Source organism: Haemaphysalis longicornis, unplaced genomic scaffold (genome assembly GCF_048455015.1).
Source record: "Haemaphysalis longicornis isolate Haplotype H1 unplaced genomic scaffold, Haemaphysalis longicornis Haplotype H1 scaffold_1, whole genome shotgun sequence".
NCBI classification, from domain to species: Eukaryota; Metazoa; Arthropoda; class Arachnida; order Ixodida; family Ixodidae; genus Haemaphysalis; species Haemaphysalis longicornis.
In genome coordinates, this window is record NW_027526203.1 from 106,649,247 (window position 1) to 106,674,740 (window position 25,494).

General features: G+C 51.4%; 1 protein-coding gene across 18 annotated transcripts in view; it reads left to right on the plus strand.

The window, feature by feature from the left end:
- Positions 1–25,494, plus strand: part of Sin1 (SAPK-interacting protein 1) — a 132,203-nt gene that overhangs the window by 60,643 nt on the left and 46,066 nt on the right. For all 18 annotated transcript variants that reach the window (XM_077706790.1, XM_077706863.1, XM_077706886.1 and 15 more), the window contains 5 exons: positions 7,487–7,865; positions 8,528–8,634; positions 17,573–17,757; positions 21,971–22,137; positions 24,733–24,900. In XM_077706790.1, the coding sequence (XP_077562916.1) occupies positions 7,609–7,865; positions 8,528–8,634; positions 17,573–17,757; positions 21,971–22,137; positions 24,733–24,900 (884 nt within the window). In that variant the 5' untranslated portion in view covers positions 7,487–7,608. The remainder of the gene's footprint in view (positions 1–7,486; positions 7,866–8,527; positions 8,635–17,572; positions 17,758–21,970; positions 22,138–24,732; positions 24,901–25,494) is intronic.

Below are 25,494 nucleotides of genomic sequence, written 5' to 3' on the forward strand. Positions count from 1 at the left end.
CGAGCGCTGCACGCACGCACACCCGAATGGCAGGCGCGCCTACGTGTGTCGCGCGTAATATCTGCGCTCGTCGTCGCGATCTCTGACTCGTCTTCGCCTTGGCTGGCGAGGGGGAAGCCCTTCCACCGAGCTGCCGCTGCTTGCTGATGCGTCACTCCTCGGTGCGATGATGGACGCCGAGCCGAAATTAGGTCCGTCTTTATGTGTATATATATCCAGGGGAGGTGATGTGCGGCACGGAGGACTCCGTTTGCGATAACGGAGTTATGGCCGACGGTAATGGACGCCGACACGGCTTTGCCATTAGCCGCCAGGCCCGCTCTGTGCGCGCTTGGGCGAGAGGGTTCTTCGCGCCCACGAAGGAGAAGCACGCAGGTGCCGCAGCCCCGGGAAGAACACTCATTCGCACCTCTCGATCCGCATTGTCGGGACTTGTGTGGTGGAATGCGCGCTGACGATGTCTACATTACGTTCGCATGGGCCACGTGGCCCAAGTGTATTTCGTGTAAGGCCGCTACAGTTAGCCCGCCCTTGCTTCTTCTATTTGCTGCGGCGGTATTTGTGAAGTAGCTGCTTTCTGCGTGTGCTGTCGTCGTTCTTCGTAAGTCCCGTCTATCCCCGATGAACGAAGAAGGCAGTACACGCCGACATTTAAAGTTGCGCATGGGGCGTCAAGAGTGTACGCAAACACCGAATTTGTGTCACGAATCCTAGTGTTTAGAGCGTGTGCTAGACGGGCACTTGTTACGAGGCGCAGTTGCTTCGAGGTGCTTGAAGGGTGCGTCGAGAAATGGGGACACTCAGCTCGCAACCGGCCTTTTGGAGCCTCGGTCCGTTCACGTAACCACGCCCTGCCGGCGTGGTTGGCGTAAGCGCATCGGCTGGTTTCTAGTGTGCGAGTTGGAACACCGCGTCGTGTTCCTTGGCCTCGGCCTTGGTCACGAGGCGTGGGCCTCCATCTTTTGAGGAGGGCACCTTTCGGCTCGTCGCATGCCACCGTTCTGTGGCTGTCGATGCGCTCTCTGAAAACTTCCGAAACAGGCCACAACTGCACTGCGTATGCATGCTGGTCGCACGTGTGCCGGTGCACGCTCCAACAGTCCGCAGGGCCGTCCGAGCGCGCTCTAGCTGACCACAGCAGATGTTTCTTGTTCCGAACCGTTCTCACTTCGCTCTTCGTATAGCGGCTGCTGCTGCCTGTGCTCGCTGTAACAGTGATCGTTTCGCGCGCCCATGCCTCGCCAGAATAATCGCCGCTGTTCTGCTCTTCGCCATTCCGTGCAACGTTTTATGCTCGCTCTTACACCTATAGCTTGGGGTGAGGCTGAAGAGCTGCGAAACTGTGTTGTTGCCGGCTGCTTATTTGAGTGCTCTGCCTAAGTTCGATGGTGCAGCTCGGTGCGTGCAAGCAAGCAGCTTAAGTAACATTCCCACGCCCGGTTCTTTCAAGTGTATCGCCCAAAGTAACGGCTGAGCGTGACGTTTGTCGTTGCGGTTTAAGCCCGGTGTCCATCTAACCAGCGACTTGCTCGGCTGCACACTTGGCGAAGCGCAGTGGTGTGTGTACGCGCGTATGTGTCGCCGTAAGCGCGAGTCACGCACAATGGTCTTTCGTCTCCGAAATACATAAATCAGTCCGAGTTCCTGCGTTGCTCTTCTTTTGCTTGGCGCTCTTGCTGCGCGACACGAGAGCGGCGTCCCGCGAGTGCGGCGAAGTGCTGTACAAATACTCCGGCGCCCATCCCGCCGATGCTCTCCCGTCTCCCGGGGGCCTCCTCAAGAATAGCGCTCCCCGTCTCGCTTCTCCCCCGGGGACGAGGGAGCCACTTTCTGCCCGCTTTCGCTTCTTCTTCGTTAGCCATCCTTGTGCGTTCTTTGGGAGACCCGGCGTGCGGAGCAGCCCGAATGCGTCGACACGCACTGCGCACCGAGAATTGATGTACGTCATAATTTTGGGAAACTCGGCTGTTGGCGCGAAGGTCCGCGCTACTTAGCGCTCCATTTCGCCAACTTCGTGCGCTGTTGGAGGAGCAACACAAGGGGAATAAGCGAGTGGGCAGAGCGTGCACGGCGGCCGATGATGGCAGCAGATTTGCTGTCAACGGTGGTCTTCCCGAAAAACCGTCACCGCGGCTTCTGCCCACACCGAATTGGTAAAAAGTCCGCCGCATAGAATGATGAAAGTCACTACAGTTGTTAGACAGCGCGCACCCATTGGTCGCCGCCTGAAATAACAGCTGCTGTGCGACTGAAGACCGACGGGAAGTGTGCAGTCTGCCGTTTGTCGTTCGGAGAGAGGGAAGCACGCGGGCCTTCTTTCCTCCCAGAATCGGGAGAAGTCAGATGACGCCACTGGGGAATCGTTCCTTCAGCGCTTTCTTGGCACCTGCGCTGCATGTAGTTCTTCTAAAAGCTTTCTTTTCCCTCTACTCTCCTTGAATTAATAAATTCTAATTCTAATAAATTAGAATTCTAATTCTAATATTCTAATAAATTCTAATAAATAAATAAATTCTAATAAATTAGAATTCTAAGAATTCTAATAAATTCTTGCAGCTCTTACACACTACGGTCACTAACTAGAATTTTTTTTGTAGTTTTTACCTCTAGCATAAATTGTGGCAGTAGCTTGCATACGTTGTTCTTGCTCTTGCCGCAGGCTATTTCTGCATACGCTGCCACTTGTTATGTTCTCTGTTCTTTGTTTTTGCGTTATATTGTTTTCTTTTTCAGCCAATATTATGGGCGCAATAGTGTCAAGCAAATTTTTGAGGTCTTGCGAGCCATGTTCCAAATTTATCTGATTGTTTAACGATTGTACAACGCGGTATGGCTGTAGGTTGTATTTATTGTTTCTTCCCTTCGTTGCGACTAATTACTGGTTGTAATGCGTTTTGTATTTTTGTTAGTAATTTTGTATAATGTTGTCTTGCCCCCCTCCCCCCCTATGTAATACCCTCGCCAGAGGGCCTTTAGGGGTACACTGAATGAATGAATGAATGAATGCCCTCCTTGAAGGCAGGAGCTGCTTTAGTAGATTAGATGCACGCTCCAGATGCACTTGGTTAGATGCACTTGGTGTTGTCTCTCCAACACGCCCACTAGCACGTGGTGACAGCCTTTCCTGCAAGCGGTTGCGTCAAGCAGCGTGTGAGTCGTCCTGCCACGAAATAACGATTTTACCGAACGCGCGGCGAGAGTTCGTGAAAGTCTTGGACAGGGGACATGGGCGCGGATGCCTTTAAGGAGACCTAATGTGCGTGCGAATCGTTGTTTTCACGTCTCGCATCCCTCCGCTCATGGTATCTCGATGTGTAGGAGCAAAAGGTATGTGTATATTATATTAAAGCTGATGTCGGTGCGCATGCTTATGAAATGAGTACACGATTTGTCTTAACAATTCGCTTATTGCTCATTAGCGCCCCGGTCCCATTACACGCACACAAGGCCGGGTTTTTAACCTCTAGGCTCGGGTGTTTTCTCGGTGGTCACGTCCGTAGCTATCGAGGGCAAGACCGCCTACTCGCGAAGGGCTATTTATACGCGTAGGCTTATTTGTGTAGGAGCAGCTGTTCTTCGCGATCAGCTGACCTCTTAATTAAGCGAGGAAACGCCGACGAGCGCCGAAGCCAGGCAAAAAAATTCGCTTTGTGGCAGTGCAATGGCTTGTAATTGGCCGTATTTATGCCGCTTAAAACCAGTCTTCCCGTAGCGCACTGTCCTGTAAAGCGCTCTTCCTCGCATTGTGCCAGGTTGAGCGGGAAAACGCCCTTTCCAGGTGCGGGGATCGGACGGCCGGTGTTGCTGTTTGAGTTGAACGTACAGCCGGTAAGGCTTGTCTATAACACAGCGTTCGTAATCTCAGCCCTATCCCGCCCCACCGGAGCGGGATTTGAATAAAACTACTGCGGAATTCTGAAATCTTAGCCCTTCGCTTTTGCCTCAGACATGTTTGGAACGAGTATGTTTCGGCAGTTTTCGGATGTAGCTGGTTGAAGTTGAAATCGCTGTTATAGACAAGCGTTTTACCGGCTGTACACAAAGACTGACACTGTTAGCCATATTTGGATGCTTAGCGGTGGATATAGCTACTACAGGGATCTTCGTGCCCCCTTAGCAACAGAAAGATGTAGAAAGGCGGGAATACTCTTACATGCCTCTTCTATTCCTAGATAAAAAGGTACCCCGACCTGAAACTAGTGCGGTGCCTGCAATGCAGCCACGACACTGCAATGTAGGCCTGTTTGTTTTCAATTGGAAACAAAATCGTTTTCATAATTATGAGTGTGCCTATATATCCCCAGTAACACGTCGCTGGGCACAGACCATGCTTTTTAATACCAAAGCCTTGAATGCTTCTTTGTGCGAAAATGCAGCGTCGGCGTAACCGAGCGATGGTTCCAAAAATGTCCGACTGACGGCGCAGAGAGAGTAAAGGAAATTGGGTGAGTTCGGGTCTGAGATTCGAACCCAGGTCCTACGCAGTGCGAGTCTAGCACGTATTCATTGCACCACACCGGATTTGTGTGTGTCTGTGTGTGGACTGCATCACGGCCGATCTTCGCTGTCGTTAACAAGGTGGACCTATACTCGAGTACAACTTAAAGGGGTCCTGAAATACCTTCCGCCTATGCATGGATGTACATCTACCCAAATAAAGCAATGTATTTGCAATCTCCTCCCGCAAGAATTTTGTTAAAGCGCTGAGTATTAGCTGAGAAATCGTAAATCAAAAACCGCGCATTATCGTCGCTTCGCGTTTCCTCCTCCTTTCGACTTACTCTCCGCTGTTGACGGCGCGCATGCCTTGCCTCCCATGATGCTGCGCTCCGCAGCGGTGACGTACTTCCGCTATTGCGCTGATCAGACTATCGTCTGCTACGGGCAAGCTTTGTTGACACCATGAATCCCGCACTGCGCCGCTCAAGGCTGTAAAAGCGAACGAAAAATCTGGCCGCATGTATGCGGCGGCCTCGCCTTGCCCTTTCGCGGTGTACGTTGCTGGCGGCACATGACTTTTTATCGGCGGCGAACTCGCAGCCGCACGGGGAGGGTCGTGCGCTCTAAAGTCCCTCGATCGGCGTTTATCGAGGGACTTTAGTGCGCTCGTTCCCTTGATGCACCGCGCACTGTTTATCCAAAAAGCGCCGTATCAGATGTGGCCCCGTTGGTGCCGGGTCTTATTTTGCGGCGGTGGTAATTCCTGCCGCCGGCATGAAATAGTCGTATTAAACTGATACAGAACCCGTGCACAAAACGCTTCAATCATGTGACCAGTTGAGCTTGGGGCGACGCGTGGTGGAAAGCGGCAACGTTGGCAAAACATTCTCCGCCGCGGCTCTGAGCTTTCTAGCGCTGAAGCGAGCGCCATTTCTTTGACAATCTCAAACATCGGTTGCCTGGCAACAAGGCACAAACCGCTTAGAAGTCAGTTACGGTTCCGTGATCCCGGTTCAGCTCGGGGCCCCACCTCGCGACATGTGGGCACTGCAGGCGTATCATTCATTCCCATTGGGAAGTGCGAGATGCGTTTGGCATTACAGGAGGCGATGGTGTGTGTGTTGTGGACGCCTTTGTTTCGCGATGAAATGCGCCGCTGTGCTTCTGCGGGTGGATAGTGCTTCCCATGGTCTGGATTATCTTTCTCGAGCGACGTACGACTCAACCTCGTATGGGGTATGTGCAGTGTGCGTGGCTAAAAGCCATCGGCTTGTGCGCCAGAGTTAAGTGACTTGCTGTTCGTCCCCGCAAAGCGCGCGCGAGGTGAGTACCGAATTTACGACGGGCAGGAGGCAACCCATCCTCTGTCAATCGTGGTTCAGACTTTCAACGCATGTTGTGACGTTGTGTTCGTTAGAAACGAATCTCTGGATTGTTTTGAAGTTCAATAAAATGTATGCGTCAAACCCGGGAATTCGGCTCAGGGCGTTCTCTGCGATTGCACGAAAGAAGTGCCACAGGGTTTCAACGCTTTCTTTATGGAACGTACTCAGGTAACAGGATATCAATGTCGTGTTATGGCCGTGTTGCATTCAATACAAACGGTTAAGCGTTTGTTTTACACTTGTTTCGTTTGTCGTAAAATGCCCAAGCACTCCGGCACTCCGCTGGCAGATAAGCCGGTGAGCCGACGCTGAGCAGACGACTCATCTCTTTGCCGGAAGTGCGTGAAAAAGCCGCCCAATAGCAGGATGTCTAGCTCATGACGAGCATCTGGGAATCGATGATGTAGACATGTGAAGATGGCGGCGTCCAAAAACACGAAGGAAAGGGTGAGAAAAAAGCGACAAACTTTGCAACAAAAGTGTGAGCTTTCCGCTGCGCGTAAAATAGTAATACTTGGCACAGAGGACGTTGACGACCCAATCTAACGGTTGCGCTAGTTCATTTAGTGTGCTCAAAATGCCTTTCAGGGCCCCTTTAAGAACGGCAACGGAAGTTGCCTCTGTGCTTCATCACCGCAGCCGAATGTTACTCCGCGCGGCGCAAGTATGGCGTTACTGGGAATACTTTAACCGGCATGAGCCATTTCCATGATTTTTTTACTTAATATGCTCATAAGGTACTCCGGCGACGACAAACAAATTACGTGAGGAAAGGCAGGCGATATCACGCATTCATCATTCATAGCAATCTCCTTTCAAAACGCGTGTGCCCGTTGACACCAGGGGCCGTCGCTTAGGCGGAGTGATGCCGTACATGAGCTATTGCCGTTCTTAACTTGTTCCCGAGTGTGTCAATGCGTTACGGCCTTGGACTCAGAAGCGTGTGATAGGGACTTGTACTGCCTACAGGAGCCATTTGGGCGTGCTAATTACAGAAGTAGCAAAGCAGGCTTACGCTGATAGCGTGTATGTCGGGATAACAAGGGCGATTGGCCTTTATTGGCTGACATAATACCCAATGTTGAACCGCGTAACCACAGTACTAGCCCGGCCCGACTTGTGCACCAAGATGGCGCACATCCGTGATGGCCGTGAGTGTGCGCCTACGGAGTGCTGTTCTCGTCGTGCAGATAGCAGCAACAGGGGCGCCGCTGTGCGGAAGTGCGTCTACTGGAAGAACGCTCTGATGTAGACTGCGGACCGAAATGACGCGCTGCCTGCCATGCTTCTCTACTCTCAGATTTTGATTAAAGCTGCACTTCGGCTACGAGGCGTGCACACGCCGTAGCCGCAGATTTATTTACACCTCTCGGGAATTTTTCACCTGCGCTCGATCTGGGCGCAGGGGCGTTTCGCTTTTTCACCTCCACCGCTGAGGCCGGTAGCGAGCTATAGTTGGACGTGACCATCCGTCTCTCTTGTGCGTGCGTGCGGGTGAGTGCTCGTATCCCGACGTCATGGGCAGTGCGCGTTTTCTTGGCACCACGAATAGGCGAGTACGACCGCGAGCCTTTCAGTGCTCGAAAGCTGCTTATGACCCGTTTTCCGTCCCAGCCTTGTGCAACTCACGAGTGCATCTTTCTGGCCCGCATTCCGCGCAGGTGTCCCACGGAGACTCGTAGGCCCTTGGCTTGGGCGGTCCGGCGAGGAGAGGTCGAGGAGCAGAATGGAGCTGCGGACTTGTTTTCGGCCCCGCCAGCTGTTCCTGCTGCAGCCCTGAGCCATGGCCCTGTATGACGACGTGCGCTTCGTGCTGTCGCACGTGCGCCACTCGTTCGTCACGTGCGACGACACGGGCCTGTGCGAGTTGGCGCTGCTGAGCGACGCGGACGCCCGGGCCGCGTGGCCCCAGGCCTCCGCCCCGCAGGTCACCACCGACCTGGCGGCCGAGGCCGAGCAGCTGCAGCTGCAGCAGCAGCAGGAGATGAGCCAGTCCTACGACATCGTCTCCGAGATGGAGTTCATCGGGGCGCACCGGAGGTGCCGCTCTTTTTTTTGCTTCCCCGGTCGCGTCTCGGGGCCGAAATAGAAGGCGTCTTGTTTGCCGCACGAGATGGGCCTAAAGCTGCAACGCGTTCCTCCCGCTGCGGCTTTGACGAAACCAATGCGCAAGCTGCTCCGAGCGAACTTCCTGCATAATTTCAGGGACCGCGCATTAAAGGACGCCAAGTTAATTCGATTCACTCTTTCGAGTGAATCGATAAGAAAAAAAAAGTGCATTTTCCGCAGGAGCCTGCAGAGAAGGCGAATGATCCCGCTGTGTGGTCGTCCCTCGCTAAGGGGACGAGTGGTTAGTGCGGAGCAGGTCATGATGTGAGAAGGATGCGTAAACGGACTAAGTTTTGTTTGGAGGCAGGCATACGTATTGGTTGCGCGTCGTTTGCTTCTTTGTTCTGGGGGTTCTGTTTTTTTATCCCGATTTGGGGTCGGAGCGGCGGCCGTATCTCGTTCTGGTGAGGGTGTATCTCTAGCTGGAAGCCCCGATGAGGGCGTGTTCAAAAGCCGGCCCGGGATGCGTTAGTGGATGGTGCCACTCCTCCGGAGCGTGCACTGCGGACACTGGCGACCGTTAGCGTGCCTGTTCGCCTCTCTTGTGCCCGGGGGATAGCTCCCAACTGCGGCCTCTCTCTCTCTCTCACTAGACGTTCGAACACAGCTCAGCGGCTGGAGCGACTCAAGAAGGAGCGGCGCCTACAGGGCAAGCTGCGGCACGTCGTCTGGAAGGAGCAACCCGCCAAGGAACTCTCCGGTCAGTCTCTCTGCGCGTCCGGTTCTCGTTCGGCGGGGCTCTCGCCCGTCGCCCCGAAACGCGCGGTGTCGTCCAAGCGGTGAGCAACTCCGAGCCACATGGCCACCCCATTACGCGAGCGTGCTCTAATAGTTAAGCGCTGTCTCTTACCTGCACGTAAGTTATATCGCGTTATCGCGGCGCGGACGCGAACAGCTGGCATCTTCCATGTATAGGCAGCGAGCGCTGCCTGTACATGGAAGATGCCACAGTTTCCGGAGGGCCCCGGTTTCCCGTTTCCGTCTGGGGGAAGGGGTTATTTTTTGGAATAATGGTGTTCGGGAGGAACGGACACCTTACGAGTGGTCTGCGCTGCGACTGCAGTGTGGCTCTGCGTAAGCGCCCGCAGGTGGGTGCCAGTGGAGCTGATTTTGACCCCCTCGCTTGTCAAGCTTGCCGCCGTGAATGCAGCGAGACACGCGTGTCAACTGCTTTCTGTGCACGCGCGTAATCTGGCGCTGCGTCTTTAACGTCGCTCAGGTGCACAGAGAAGGCGCAGGTGGCATTCAACTGCAGGCGGCTCATCACAGCCGTGAAATGTGTGTACGTGTGTCTTCTCCGTACGGCTGTTATCTTGCAAGTAAAGCTTGGCGAGGCAAGTTGGCATCGCTGCCCTGAGCCCATTCAGTACGGTGCGCTCGTGTGTTCGCGGCGGCCATGCCGTTGACACCGCTATCCTCTGGTCGGCCGAGCGACCAGAGTTTTTCTTTTCTATTCGAGCAGTACACATTTTCGTTTGTGGACGTGTCCTAAACGTTTTGTTTGGTTGCGTGCGCGAACATGGCAAGTTTTGTCGGGCTCGCAGGGGCACAAGAACTAGCCGGAGAAAGCCATAACCAATGCCTTGCACCGCTTGTACCAAAGAGATAAACAATTCACGCATCTCCACGAAGTGAATCATGACGAGTGGGCGAAGCACTGGGGATCGTTCTTACCGTAAATCAGCCGTGGCATTGCCCACTCGCGCATGTAAATGAGTGACAACGCGTGGGTACAGTATATACAATTCCCATCCAATCAAATCCAATCCGATACAGTTCAATTTAATCCAATCCAATGCTCCTCGCGCATGCGCAACACTGTGTACACGGACGCCAAGCCCCGGACAGAGCGAGGTCCTAAACTGCTTCGCCCCTAATACTACTGACTGGCTTGCACTGCGAACGCTGTAAAAGCAGTGGAACAGTGTTGCCTACTATACGGTTTTCGCCCGACATGTAGGGCGTTTTTGGAATTTTTCTCCCGCCGTAGGTGCGTAGGGCCGTTGAGCCGTTTTTCCGCCAGGCGTATGGCGATTTTAGAACTATTCTGCTAGACTAACGGTTTGTAATCAACTCTGGCTGCTGGATTACGTTTCTGCAGCGCGATCCACGGACAGAGCGGCAGAAGACCAGGCCCATCGAGTAATGACAGCGCAAACGGAATGCGCGTGAGGTTAGGAGGAAGAATGGAGGACTGGGGCTCTTCGATCTAGTTTCACTCTTGCCTGCTTCCTCAGAAGCAATCCGGCATTAGTTTTTCACATATACGATAATCCCGCGTTAGCTCGAATCCGTTTTTCGCAGGAAAAACTGGTTTGTATTATTGCAGAAGGAAGAACTCTGTGGTGCTTTCCTGTTTCGTGTTCGCATCTGGTCCCAGAAAAGCGTTCTCGAGCTGCTCAACGCATCGCATCAATGGTTGGTCGCTACCGTTAAATTCTACCCTGTTGCGAAGCAGGCGCAGAATGTTTTTCTCTCTCTCTCTCTCTCTCTCTCTCTCTCTCTCTCTCTCTCTCTCTCTCTCTCTCTCTCTCTCTCTCTCTCTCTCTCTCTCTCTCTCTCTCTCTCTCTCTCTTTTTTTTTTTTTTTTTCGCCGTTGTAGGCACTTCTCGAGGTTCCTCGTCGTCCGCATGATCAGCTGCGTCGTCCACAGCTATTCCTCTCTGTCAACATCTCGAAATATCCGTGGTCGCCCGAAAAAAAAAACGTTTCGAGGTAGAGGGGTGCAAATACATAGCGCCTATGGGAGGTAAATGAACGGCGAGAAAAGATTTCAACTTAACCGATATTTCGAGAAGTCTGAGTTCGAGTTAATGAGGGATTGCAGTATTCCTACGGCGCAGATAGTCTGCGGTGAGTCCGAGACTATGTCGAAGAGTCCCAGTGTCAGCTTCATGGACAAAAGAAAGCTTTCCTGCTTTAGTCCGTCATCAGCATGGGGAAAGAATGACCATCAGCATAGAGTTTGATATTAATACACAGTGTATATTAGGATGAACCTATGTAAGTGTCAGTTGCCCATTAGGAGTTTTTTTTTTTTTTTTCGAATTGAGTCAAATCCACCTGACCAGAATTTCAGAAACAAACAAAAAATTGTTATCGCGCCTAAATCCGACGCTGTAAGAGATTATACGTTTTACATGCCAGCTAGGGGAAGTTAGCTTTGACAGCGTCGCATTTAGGTTCATTAACAAAGTCTCGCTTGTTTCTGAAGTTCTGTTCAAGAGGATTTGACTCATTTCGAGACAAAAAAAGCTCCTCACATGTATGACAGCTGTCCTGACGTCACGCCTTCAGTATCCGCAACTTTATCCCATCCACGTTAAAATGAGATAGCAGCAGTCGACGCTGAATTTGTAAAAGTATTAGTAAAACCAGTAAAAATCTAAGGGAATGGATATAATTGTTAGGAAGTAGTCATGTTTCTACGGCAGGGCGGACAGTGGGGCCACCAAAAATACTGAGACGAGGTGTGGGGCGTCGCGGTCAAAATTGGTTGTCAACGCTGCCATGGGATGAGCTTCGCCTTGTCTTTTTCGCTCTCCAGGCCTACCAGGGAAACTGGAAGAGACAGCGCAGCGCTGTCGGTCGCCTTCTAGCATTTGGTGTAAGGACGGCCCGGTTCAGTTTAGTTTAACGCGCCGAAGTTACACCCGGGCCATGAGGCGCGCCTTAGCTCCAGGGTAATTCGGACCACCGGGGGATCACGGGCGTTTCCGCTTTTCGCCTCCGGCCGGGATCGAACCCGGGACATAGGGCTGAGCAGCACGCATGGTTCGCTTTACCTTCGGTTTCTTCTTCAGTGCCAGTGCCCGCGGCACAAATACGGGGTGATTCGTGTTGGGATGCTGGCCCGGGAGACTTTGCGCCAACCATGCAGTGGACGGCTGGCCTTGGAAGCGGGGCCTTCGTGTTGGCAGGAGGAAAGTAGTCAGCAGCAGTTCCGAGTACGGCATCGATGCCCAGCACAAACTGAGCTTCGTTGGGGCATGTGTGAAGGATTGCGGAAGCAAACGTTACGTGGCCGCTAATAGAGAGTATATATAGAGAGTTTTAGCTGACCGTTTTTGACGCTCCGCTTTGCTCCCGACGTCCCGTTCAGCACAACCGGAGCGTCAGCAGCCGAAAAGCTTTTTAGCTAAGCGATAACTGAAGAAACGAAGTTCGCCGTAGCGCGCTCGCATCGCGGGGGCAGCCATGTTAAAATTCCGCACGGTAGCGTAAGCTGCCGCGACGGGAGCGGGGCCCCGCTCCGGTATCGCCGGTAGCGCGCAAGGGCGCAAGCGTGCCACGCATGCGCAATGGCACTCGCGCTTGCTATCGGAGTGAAGCGGACCGTCAGAAACGGTCAGCTAAAAAAATCTCTAGTTTTAGCTAACCGTTTTCGACGGTCCGCTCCGGTTTCGGCTGCAGGCTCAGCGCAAGCGGCGCCAATGCCGTTCGCGGCCAAGCGCGCCACTCATGCGCAATGGCGCTCCCGCTTGCTATCGGAGCGGAGCAGACTGTGAAAAACGGTCAGCTAAAACTCGCTATTGTTGCTCTTGTATTCTAGTCGGAGCGAAAGTTTTTGCTCTGTCGCCGCACGCCCCTCCATCCCGTGGCGGCTCTTGTTTACTTTCTCCTCGTGACGGGCTCCCTCGGATGTGTTTGTCACAATTAGCTGCTTTGCCCAGAAGCACGCAGTTTGGCGGCGCTCCTTTCGTCAGCCTGTCTTCCGCGGTCAGCACTTTTCACAACTTGCCGGGCGCCGTCAAAAAAGTTTCCTCGCCCGTTCCTTCGCGCTTCGTGCGGTTTCGTTTTTATCATGTATTTGACGCCGTGAGCGGCGTTATCTTGCCTTCTCGCTTGCTTTAATCACTTCGACTGTCCCCGTTCTCCGGGCGGCTTTGTTTCGCTTCCCGTGCGCGCCCCCCTCCTCACTTCGCCGTTTTCGTGGCGGGGCTGCGAAAGTGTGCGCTCTTTTCCACTTCTCCTTGTCGCGCGAACAATGTGTCGCGTAATGGCTTATCTTTGCGGAGCGGTGCTCAATTCAATCGCCGCGCCTCGGAGCCGCTCGGTTGCGGACCCGAGTTCTCTGGTTTTGCTCTTTCCCCTCCGCGCGCGTGGTTCAGTGCCGGCGAAGAAGTTTCGTTGCCGTCAGCACCCTGACGTGAGGGAATTTGGTTTTCGGGTCTGCTGAAGCCCCGACGAGCTTTTTTCCCCGAACACAGCCGGGCACACGGCAGCCGCGTCCAGCAATTCTTCCCGACTGGTGGGCGTCAAGCGGCATCTTCCTGTGCTGTTTTAATCGCGTTGTGCGGGGCCAGTAGGTGTTATTGAGGCGGAGCAGAGAGATGTCGGACCAGTCCTTTGCGTTGTCCGGGAGCAGCTCTACTTCGCGACGCGCGCAAGCCTTCTTTTGCGCGTTATGTGCGACGGGCGCAGCCTCACCTCTAGATTGATGGCATGCGCGCTTGCTGCTGCGGCTTTAGAACTAGGTCAAATTTAGTACCGTGCCGAGGGAGGTTACTGTGGAATCAGCGGATCCAGGGGTTTGGTTTGACACCTGTGGATCAGCGGAGTTCGTGATGCCGTGAATGTTCTCAGCGCGTCCTCAGCGGGTGTTCTCCGGAGGCGCCCCTTGGCCGTGATGCGCCTCTGAGCGGGGCAAAAGGGTGGCGGCGGCGTCCTCCTCCCGAAGCTGCGGCGAGGCGTTAGTGTATCGTTGGCAGGCTAATTGACCGGCGGCGGCAGGAGGGTATCTGGCTGCCGGCACGCACCCGAGCCGGCGGTAATTACGGCCCAGCCGCGGGAAACGAGAGACGCCCGGCGTCTCGCGTTGCGCTGACAAATGGCGCCAATTTGGACGCGCACCCCTCCCCTCCCGTCCGCCCGCCCTGTACGGGGGAAACGGGAGCTCGTCAACCCCCCTCCCTGTCCACGCGGCCTATATCCCGTTGCGTTCTTTCGACTCTTCGGCTGTTGTGCGGCTACCGGAGAAATGCGCTGCAGTCGCTGCGACTCCGACGCTGCTGCTGCTGCTGCTTGCGCCGGTGGCGATAAATAAGGTGCCAGCCGCGGCTCCTGTGTCGCCGCCGCCGTGCGGGCCTAGTAGGAAGGAGGGCGAGACTTGCTTTTCCCGCACGGCTCCCGTGTCGTGTGGTGAAGCCAGTTTGCCGCTCTCTCTCCTACGTTACTCGAGTGTCAAATTTGTTTTTCCCGCTCTGCTTGAACTCAGAGTCATGTGAAGAGCGTCGCACCTAGCCGGTTCGAGCTATCGCCTCCTTATTTGCGATCACCTTTCTTTTAAACCGAGGGGGAAAGTTAAGCAAATGAATGCCTCCTTGTCAATAACTGGCTGGCTGCTTTTTGTCCCCTTTAGTCAGCAGTGGTGAGCTTACATATACTATAGAAGACTTTTTTTTATCCGTTGGCTTGTCATGTCACAATAAACCGTAACAAAAGTTTCAAAATATTTCGCCACACAGAATGAAGGAGAAACCGAGAATGCCAAAAAAAGCTATTGTAATTTGTCTTGTTGAGCCAAAGTTTCTGATATCGTGTAGCATCCTAATACGCCTGCACATGCACAAGAAGCGAGGGGGAGACATCAGCGAGGACAAGCACACTACCATGCCTGTGCGGGACCCAGCGAAATGGAATGGGAAATGTGAGGATCCAGTAGGAAAGCAGGTTACTTTTACACGAGCAGTACCTGACGGCCAAGTCCGCTCTACTACGAGTGAGGTTTCCTGTATCTCGCATTCTAGCATTTCCGACTCGACTTACCTTGGTTCTAAACTATACCGATGATCTTGCTAAGGGCTTCAAGAGCAAGTTTTAAAAGGCCTATATTTTTGTTTATATTTATAAAAAGCAATTCAAGAGACGTCCTTCTTCTCGCTTTTAATGCGGCTCGCAAAACGCGTGAAATTTAGGTTCTCACCAAAATTAAGCCGTTTGTTGTAGTTGTGTTGTAGCTTAGGAAATAAACATTATCTGCAACAGCCTGAATCCAGCTTTTCTGCTCTTTTGGTTGCATTAAGCATGCATCCTGGCATGAGCTGAAGATCTTGGGCACAGGGTGGAGGAAGCACCTCAATGTCGCTGCTACTGACAGCCCTTGGCATGGACTAAACTCGGAGCACTCCACGACCCACAGCTTGTGGAGTGCTCTGAGGTAACCTTTATTAGAAAAATTTTATCCGAAATGTAGTGGTCAGTCAATTGGACCTGGTTATCACTTCCTGACAGCACAGGAACTTTTAATGCAGAGCATTGGTGATGCCCAGTGGTCAAAAGCATGGGCAAATTTTTCGTTGATATATAGAAATCTGTCCGGAGCTAGCGCAGCTGTAGGTTACATTCGGGAAGGCGTCCCCGAACCAGGCTCCGTCGCCTCCGTCATCATGTGGTAGCGAGCGGCCAGCAAAGGTTGCTGCCTTGGAGATGACGACAAGAAGCCGAAGGCAAACTTAACTGATTGGTTTACTGCATGGCGAGAGATGGGCCAAAGCAATGCAGGAACAATGCCCTTCCGGGCGAGGTTACAGTGCAGGACTTGAGCAGAGTGACAGCATGTATTCGCTGCTGCAAAACTAATGCGAACTACCCGTTCTATCTGTTGAGAGTGTGGTTTTATGCACAATAGCTGCAACAGCTGCGCGCCTTTCCCTGTGCTTTTGTGCGCACGGCACGCAAATAGTACAGACACACACATCCTTCTTTCTGAGTTCATGAGGGCGGGCAGTAGTGGCACTCATTGAGTCTGAGAGAGGGAGAGGGAGAGAGAGAGAGAGAGGGGGGGGGGGGAGAGGGAGAGGGGGGGGTCTTGGCTGGGGCGCCCAACCCGCCAGGACAAGTTTCAACTTGAACTGTTGGCTGTCGCTGCAACAGCTTGAGTGCCTCCTCGCCAAGGAGGCATCCACGCACCAGGCACACGTCCTGGTAGGCTCTGCCACAAAGCACTGAAGCACTGCATGAAGCTAGCAGTACGTGCGAAAAGAATAGCGGCGAGCTGAACCGTAACACTGTAGGTGAATAAAACTTTTTCAGAAGTGTGCCAAACAGTGCATGACAAACAGCAGCGCCTGTTTTCTTCTGGTGGAAGACTACAGTAGGTCTTAGTCTGACCGGAAATAGTCTTTTTCTCTCTCTGTTCTTGAGATGAAACATTCTTTGCAGCACACCTGGGAGTGTCTCGGTCGGGCCAGTTGTATTACCAGGGGCAGTGCACACCTGACCAACCTCTGCACACAGGGGTTCACTTTATGGTGGCGGCATTCCTTGGGGATGCAAAGTGCAAAAACAATGCTGTGTGCAGGATTTCACTGCACACCACAAATGGGGATCCACAGCTCATCACTAGAGGGCAACTCGTAGCCTAGGTGAAGTTTCGGCCGTTAGCCCCACCGCAACCCCCACACACACACTTTTTTCTTCTTTGGGGGTGGGGGGCTTCGCTGTTGTGGCCTGGGAATAGGTACCCTCGTATGCATCTTGTTCAACTGAGCATCTGGGGGCCCTAGTGCACCTGCCACAGTCTGTACCTCATCGGTCAGCACCAACGGAAGGACCTCCGTCTCTATGCTTAGCTGTGATCTGTGTCCATTCTGTAAAATGTCAGGTGGCAAGAGAGGACACAATTTGCTGAGTGTGTTTTTTTCAAGGGGCACTAAAGGCCAAACGACTTCTTGCTTGAACTGAAAGATCACACCTTTCGGCACTGATTTTTTTTTTTCCCCAATGATAAATGATGCTTTGTTTACTTAAAAATAAATAATTACAGGTGACATTTCTTTCACCCACTTCTCTCCTATTCTTTTTTGTGACATAAAAAAGCACCACACTACGCCTGTTGAGGAAGCTGTGTTTTGTCAGATAATGGAAGGCATAGAAACTGCCGCATAATTTTCTGCCATGGAAACCACAAATTTAGCACTAATAGCCTCCCACTTTTGCCGCTGATTGATGTGTATGTGCACTGAGAAGGAATGGTAGTTTGCACGCTCACCCTTGCAAATGGCTCGACTGACGGACACAGTGGCATCCACATTTCTTATTGTGAAACAGCACCTACACTCTCGCCAACAGAGCTGACAACCGATTCTTAAGACCTTATGGGGACAGTTGGGCAGCCCACAAAATTGGCTGAGAAGAGCAGCTGTGTTACTCAGCGTTGCCTCTTCCTTCCCATGTGCCATTTCTCCAGACGCCCAAGCTAATCCACGATACTGCTCACTATTCTCACCCACACACATTTCTTCCTGAACCGATTCTTTTCTTTAGTGGTTCTTCAGTGGCCTTATCCTTTTCCAGTTTTCATGTCCTGCTTTGCATAAAATTGACACCTAAAAATGTTAAGAGTTTGGAGCAGCACTTAGCTGCTGTATTTCTGAGAATTGTGCATTGGCGTTTATCTTCTTTGTTCCTCTTTTCATTGCTCTAGGTGCTGATGGTATTTATCTGCACGCGTGTGTAGCCAGGGATAATGACAAGCAGGGTTCGAGGCTTGCTCTGTCACTTCCTGTAAAATGCTGCTGCTGGCAACGGCATGTTTTGTTGTTTTATTATTGCTGTTGGGGTCATCGTAATCGTTGTGACGTATCGCTGCTGTTCTGTTCGCTGTTGCTAAAGCGAAACCAAACCTCTTGGCCCAGCTTCCGAAGTGGACACATACTTCCCGCGAAAGGAAACGGGTGCAACTGCCAGTCACTCCAGCAAGTGGGCTTCCCCTGCTGACGGGGAAGCCACCCACAGAAGTTCAGCGCTGGCACGGCAGCTGGAAGCATTTCCGGTGGCGCCTAACAATCCCTTCAATGAGTACACACGCTTCGATGGCAAGGTGAATACCCTCCCTTCACTCTCCATTTGTCCCCCCGTGTGCCTCAGCCACAGTGCCACTGGTTTGAGCGACGACGCTGGTCTTGGCGGAATTTGGGCATTCTCTTAGGCCACGCCCTTGGAATTTTTGCACTTACAGCACGCTGGTTGCTTGAAAACAAGCACACGGTGTTCCTGTCTGCAGATCATTGAGCTTAGCCACGGTGGCCGAATTTCTGCGTATTTAGGCCCTAAAAGGATGATACACCACAGCGGTATGTGACCTTTAGGGAAGTGGATGTCATGGCAAAAGTTGCGCTCGCCAAAGTGGCTGTAGTATTGCTCTCTGAAGGACAAAGTTTCTGTTTTGATAACTTGCTGAGAAGGCTGCTGTGTTTTTGGTGGTAGCGAAAAAAGAAAAAAAAAAAAAGCCCCACATCTGTGAGAGGTAAAGAGACGTCGGAAATCTCCAGCTGTCCTCACTTAATTCGTAGTTCTCTAGTTTTATGCACCACAGACCCCTGGTGCTCTCATGCATCACGACGCGCTTGCATATGCTCACGCTCAAAAAGCATTGCTGTACAGCCTAGTCTATAACAGGAATTTTTATTCGGGCACTCGCAGTTCTCCCATTTTTGCATCGAACTTCCTAGATTGCTACCGCTGTGATTGCCCAGTCTATCACCTTTGAACTTGACTTCGCATTTATTGTATTCATCGGTATATCCAGTTGTGTTGGCCCATAATTGATGCAGTTGGAGCTTGTTTCAACCACTCCTTACCCACCTCCTAGAACACTACCTTTGAAGTGTGCTGCCTGCATTCTGCAAGTTTGGCTGAGCAACGACTGAGCACATAGTGCCGCTGAATGACTGCACACCTTGTATGTGGGGCTGTGTAAGTGCAGCGCTGTTGTACCATTGACAGCTGGCTGCAGATTAGTGAGGCTAAATGATTCGGCGGCCGCCACAGTGGCTCATTGGTTAAAGTGTTGCGGTACTAAAACGAGGTGGCTTCTTCGATTGCTATCTGTGGAAGCTGCAGTTTTAGTGGAGAGGAGACACGTTCGTTTCATGCGAGGCTTGTTTCATTTGTGCGGGTTGAGCAGAGGGCAACATGAAAGTGCGTTTTGTGTTGAGAGTCGCACATGGGGTGCATTTTGGTAATGTGTGGTTAATTGAGACGCCAGTGTGAAGGGCCAGTGATTTGAAGACATCAGGTGGAATATAAAGGACATTTGCAAGCGATTCAACCCGAGCAAATAAGCGCAATCAAGATGCCTCTGGATGTGCCTTTCACCCAGGCAAACAGTGGAGGCCTGTGGACGTGAGTGGGAGCCCTCACTGATGAGAGGCAGGGCTGAGGTGAGATTAAGTAAAGCTGAGGCAAAGTAAAGTGACCTGAGGTGGGATACAGGCATGGCATACGTGCAGTAGGAAATTTCCTTTACAATACCTGTCCTCAGCTGGGTGGCCCAAAACTCTTTTAAATGGAAATGACGGTTGGTGTGACAAAGAGTGCGCTTGGTGTGGGGAATGTTTTCGTCTTTCTGTTGTGTGTTCGGTGCGCACCCGAAGTACGGTTGAGAAGATGTGGTTGTGTGCATGTCCTGTTCTCAATGGCAAGATGGTAACTGCATTTGTCCAACGTATATTCTTTAAGCATGTAAGGCCTTCTTTGTGTGCACCCTGTGCACTAGCACGTCTCGTCGAACATGGGGCTAAGCCCTGGGCGTCCTCGATTTACCATGCCCGGGCTGTCCACGGCCGTCGCCTCAGACTGCCATCACACCAGAAGTTTCGTAGGAACATGTGGGAAAATGGAGGGCCAAATTGCTTCTTGGGCAGTCCATAGACGTTCTGGAACTGACAATCAAGGAAGCCCCTGGTCAAACCTTTCTAGGGACCGGCAATGTCAATTGGAGTAGGCCCCAGTCACGGTGGGGGGAGGTCTTTTTCACAAGAAGGAAAGAAAGGTTACTGTGCAGATCAGGCAGAACCACCACTGCGGTGGTGCTTTTGCTCCTCGCAGAACGGCGGCCAAGTTGCAGAAAAAGAAAGCACAGTGGGCTGCCTGGGAAGGGAAACGAGAAAATTGCCAGGTTAGCCGAGAAATCAAAAGAGAGAGAAAAAACTTTATTTCTGGTCAGATTAAGCCTAAAAAAAGTGTGGCATGCTGACTTGCTTGAGGAGTGAAACTAAAGAGGCCAAACATTAGTCACTCTGCAAAAATATATACATGCTTCAATAATGAGTCCCACACCTGGCTGCAAATTCCTCGATTATGAAGCATTACATGCTTTGGTCCTTCCTGCGGGACCAAGAAAAGTGGCCAGATTTTCCGCTGTGTATCTACTCATTTTAGGTTTAACTCAATGAAGCTTGTTCTCTACTTCTATATTCCGTTGTTCTTGCCAATGCTTTCAGAGTTTTTTGGATTATTTTTCTCGTCCAACAAGTGGTTTTAAATCCTGATGGAGAGACGTCACATCCCCATTGTTGCAGAGAGCAGCGGCCAGTGCGTTTCTGTTTCCAGCCTCATTTCCCATTGTTCCACATTGGCCAGGAAATGATGTGGGATTATTCAGAATTTGGTTGTCAAATAGGCAAAAAAAACGAACAAAAAAGTATAAGCACAATAGAAATAGTCAACTGTACTAAGACAGAAAATTATTTCAGGAAATCTGAAGTATACAAGTTGTTCCCAGGTTTCTTAGCCATCATTCAATATAAGTACATCAATTCTGTACACCATGTTCTGGACTTTTGAAGGACCGTCAATCTAGTGGCACTTGATGGCTGTGCCACTCAGCGAAGCAGTCTTGCGACAACAGAAAGCAGAGGTAAACATTGCAAGTGGAGCAGAAGATGTTCGCATTTCATAGCAGACCTTGCAGTTCCTTCTCTTCTCCATCCTTTTCGGCTGGTGTTGGCAAAAAGGGGGCGAAAAGTGTCCTTGTCGTACTCAAATATCCGCTTCATCGGAACTAAAATCTGGAGATCCCACGGATAAGAATAATCAGCAGCAGCAGCTGCCGAAGTCCCTGCGACGTTTGGCAGCTTTTGCTAAGCGAGGGCCGCGTGAAGTGGACGCCAGTCTTGCCAACTCGGAGCTATCTTGGGTTCAAGTTTCCCTCGCACCGTGGCCTCCACAAGCGCCATGTAAGCAAACGAAACTGAAGCTGGTGGAGGAGTTGCCAGTGGATACGCCAGATGGTAGTACTTGTCTGCGAGGTGCCGTTCTGGGTTTTTGCAGGAGGTTTGAAGTCGCCAGAACTCTGTGTCTGATGATGATGGCCAGTGACACCGTAATGAGAGAGTTAAAATCTCTGGAGTTTAAACTTGATTTCCCAGAAGGAAATCAAGGCTCTGCAGAAAGTTAGCCCCATTTTGAGGCCACTCTCCTACAATGGCCTTTCTCCCTTTCATGAAAAATGTTGACTGGAACCGGGGCTGTTCAGTGTACGTGGAGCACAAGGAAAGGAGCTTTTCTCTTTGATCACTTGGGCTTGTGTAAATTTTTGAGTTTGTTCATTTCACTCATGATTTTGGCCTCTTCTTGTTCTGCTATTTAGAGTTTGCAACCTCTGTCAGTAATTTCACTCTAGTATCATGCATAATTTCGTAGGGACTTTTTTTTTTTTTTTTTTCATTCTCCCTGCAATGGAGCTAACTAGACTATTCTTTCACCAGACTGATTGGCTACTCAAGTATGTGAGGGCCCAGGTTGGTGCCTCACTGTCTTGGCCTCAGTTGATGTTTTTTGCTCCAGTAGAATGAAAGAGATCTTAGTTTTTTGTTGCAGTAAAGTGGGATTTAATCATTGGACACAGGTATGAAGGTGCTGCGTAAGCCAAGTTGTTGCTGTGTACAGCAATTTTTTTTCTTTCTTCTGGTTTTTCTTACCAGATTAGGCTGAAGGAGTAGTTCTTGATATTGGCACTTCTGTTGCGCTTGAATTCATCGGGATAAGCATTGCTTTTGTAGTAACTTGTAAGAAGTGCTGTCTTTTCCATTTCGCTATGCTTAGTGTAATATAGAATGTATATGATGTCTGTTGGCTCCTGATAGGCCTTTATTCGGGGCTACAGCTTTTCCCGCCACATTGGCCGGGTGTGTCTTCTTGGAAAGGCTCCAGTCCGACGTAATGCCGCATGTTTCTTGTCCTGTGGTGAGAAGTGCTGGCGGCGTAGGAGGTAGTGTTGAGTGATCCCTGCCTGCACTGCCGGTGCCCAGGTGAGCGAGCCCGTGCACCGGCGGATCAGCGTGTTCCTGAGCATGCTCCCTGTGGAGTCGCGGGCCTTCCCCATTGTGGTGTCGGCCCTGCCGGGGGCACGCATCCAGGACCTCATCGGGCTCGTCTGCTGGCAGTACACCAACGAGGGCCGCTCGCCCAAGCTCAGGTCGGCTGCCCTTTGCTTCCCTCCATGGTGTAGAACGGCTGCGCTGTGTGCTTCCCTGCACCGCTGGCTGACTGGTGCACATTTTAAGTGCATCCGAAAAGTGCCACTTTTCTTTGTGCCATCCTGCCTGCTGATTTGCCGATGTCGGCGGTGGTGACACACTGGCATGTCCACAGGGTGGGTTGCCAACAGTTTCACCTGTACAAACTGTGTGTGAACAAACAGAAAGTTGACGTGAACCGTGAAATGGGTGAAAAATTGCTATTTTGAATTCTGAGATGGCATGAACCTCGTTCTCTTTAAGACCTCTTTTTGCTAAGCTATGAAAAAAAAAAGAACCTTCTGCTGCAAAAACATGCAGCAGAAGGTTCTTCAATTTTGAATCAATGTAAATGCTCAAAAATTAGGGGTGTGCGAATATTCGAAACTTCGAATATTCGATTCGAATTTTTTGGTATTCGATTCGATTCGAACGACACTTTTATTGTTCGAAATATTCGAACAACCCAAAATTAAAAAAAAAAAAAATCAGAGCGTGTCTGTATCGGTGTTTATTTACAGTGGACTCGATGATACGATTCTGGGGGTGCGAATTTCGGGATGATACGAATTTCCGAAAAGTCCCGGCGAAATTGCATCGTTTGCAATGGGAAAAATTTCGGCTGTTACGAACGGACCTGCGCGGCCCGGCGGAAGATACGAACGAGCCGGCGAGGCACCCGACTGCCGAACGAGCAAGTGACGGCTCTCGCTCCCCAGTTTGTCACTCTTTCTCCAGAAACGGCCGGGCTGTTGTTTCCTGCTCGCGAAAACGCTCTGCGCACGCCCAACGCGCTGACACCGCCGCGAAACCACCCCCACGCTGCGCGCGGCGCGGCCGGCGGCGTCAACATGGCGTCGGCTCCAGCCGCAAAGTGGCGCGGGCGCTCGAGCGACTGCTTCTAACTGCTCTTTAAAATGCGGCTCAAGGGAGACACGAAGTTGCTTGTGCGGTAAATGAGCTGATAATGCATGCGAAAACGGTACTATAAAACATAATCCGCGCCGCTAGTGAAAGCGCCCATAAAATATTTGCCGGGGTGCTAAGCCTAACCATCTCCGGCGGAGCCAAGCCGGCTGTCTCGATCTCATCGCAAGTAGTCAGGCTCCTCCATTCTGTCGCGCGCGTCGTGCGTCATTTTCTGACCGAGGTAGGCGCTACCGCGGGCGCGAAATCGTCGATGTGGGCGTGAAAATACAGCGCTCGCAGAGCCGAGGCGAGCGAATCGCGTGCAAAAACGCACCATGCGGTTCACGCTTGGCTGTTGCGGCGTGTAGCGAGCTTGGGCACAGCGAGTGAAGAGACGAGCGCGAAGCTTTACGTGCTCCAGAAAGGACTGCTTTGCGACACGGGGGTTAAAAAAAGCAGAAAAAATCACGAATTTCTTCTCGCGAAAGTAGGAAAAGAAATAAACGAAAACTTTTTTCAGCGCTAAATTTTTTGGTCTGTGTTGGTTCATACGAATTTCGGATGATACGAATATTTTTCGCACTCTCGCGAGATTAGTATCATCAAGATTTTACTGTATCAGCGCGCGGCAATGTGCACGGGCTCGGGCATGCCAGCTACTAATGTCTCAAGTGAGCGGCTGTTTTCGGTATCTGTAAAGTGGTGACGAGCAGGAGGTTGTCACTGCTCCCCGAACATGTCGAGCAGTTAACCTTTCTCCATGTTAACATTTAAGCGAGTGCAGACCTTAACCTGTTGAGTGCAATGGTATTGTGTAATTCCTAATTTTACTTTGTGTGATTTGTTGTGCAATAAAGTTGCAGTTTTTGTGTCTCTAGATGGTGAAAACATTAATTTTACAAAAAATTGATTGATTGATTGTAGGGTTTAACGTGCCGACGCAACGTAGGCGATGAGGCGCGCCGTAGTGGAGGGCTCCGGATTAATTTTGACCACCTGGGGATCTTTAACGTGCGCCGAAATCTCGTACACACGGGCGTTTTTGCTTTTCGCCTCCATCAGAAAAGCGACCGCCGCGGCCGGGAATCGAAACAGTAAGTATTCGTATTCGAAAAATATTCGAAAAATATTCGATTCGATTCGAACTTTGTTTTTATTATTCGAATTCGCTTCGAAATTGAAAAATTGATATTCGCACACCCCTATCAAAAATTGAAAAAACTGCCAGTGGTGTTGCATATATGGTACGTATGCCAATGTTTATGGTGCTGCTTGCTGTTCGATTTTTAAAGAACACTGACTGACCACTGCTCGTCGTGTGATTTGCTTTTTTTTTGGCTTCAGTTTCACAAAATGCTGGACAAGCGGCTTAAGAATGTTTCATGTTAATAATTCGATATTCGAGCAGACAGATGTAGTATCAGTGTGGTTCATTTGTTGGTGTCGGTGGGAGGCGGATACAGATTGATTGGTACGTTCTACGAATTGGTCGCCACGACTGGTACATTGGATGCCCGCAGTCACGGGATGCACAGCGAGCGAGGCGAAGCTGATGACGGGGAGGACTATGTTCAGTCCCACCCCGGAGGGTGGAAGCAGCGCCACTGTCTGGACCGAGCCCTGTGCCCGTGTGTACCCGTGTGCAGGCCGAGCGTGTCCCAGTACTGCTTGCGGATTGCGGAGGAGAGCGGAGAGATTGACGAGGACTTCCCCGCCCTGGACCCCCGAGAGCCCGTGACCAAGTTCGAGTTTCCTTTCCTGGCCCTGGCCGAAGTTGAGAGGGAGGACTTCCCCATGGGGCCTCTCCTCACCTTGTGAGTGGCTCCACTGTGTGTGCTTGACTGCACACAAGTGTCAGAGCAAGCTGGCCCATATCGGCAGATTAGAGTTTTGGGAGTGCGAATACAGTGTGCGCCCACCGCAACGGACCCTCTTAATCTGGAAAAAAATGTCCACTGTATCCGAAGTATGCAGTATCCGAATGGAGGGGGCTGGGGGGGGTATGAGTGCAAAAGTGGGAACCTTGACCAGTACTGCATATACATGCTACAGACAATCTGTTTTTCCTACACACCTGCAGCATCTCTGCACAGTGTAGACGCAGGGAAAAAGAATCGCCTGACACTGTTTGTAAAGCTTACCTCCGGCACTTGGAAAAGGCCTAGCGCATGCGGTCGAGTGCGTAGAGACTAATCAAGCAACAGTGTAACTAGATGCAAGTACTTACCAGCTATAAAAATCAGTCGTGGCCAGTAGAATTGGCCAGGCTCTTTTCAAACCATTCGTCAACAATTTAGATCACTGCCCGACGTTCCCCCAAGGCAGCTTCCGCATTTTGAATTATCTAACAGCTGACACAAAATAATCTGATGAAGGTCAGCTGTGAAATTGAAAGTTGGACCCCACGC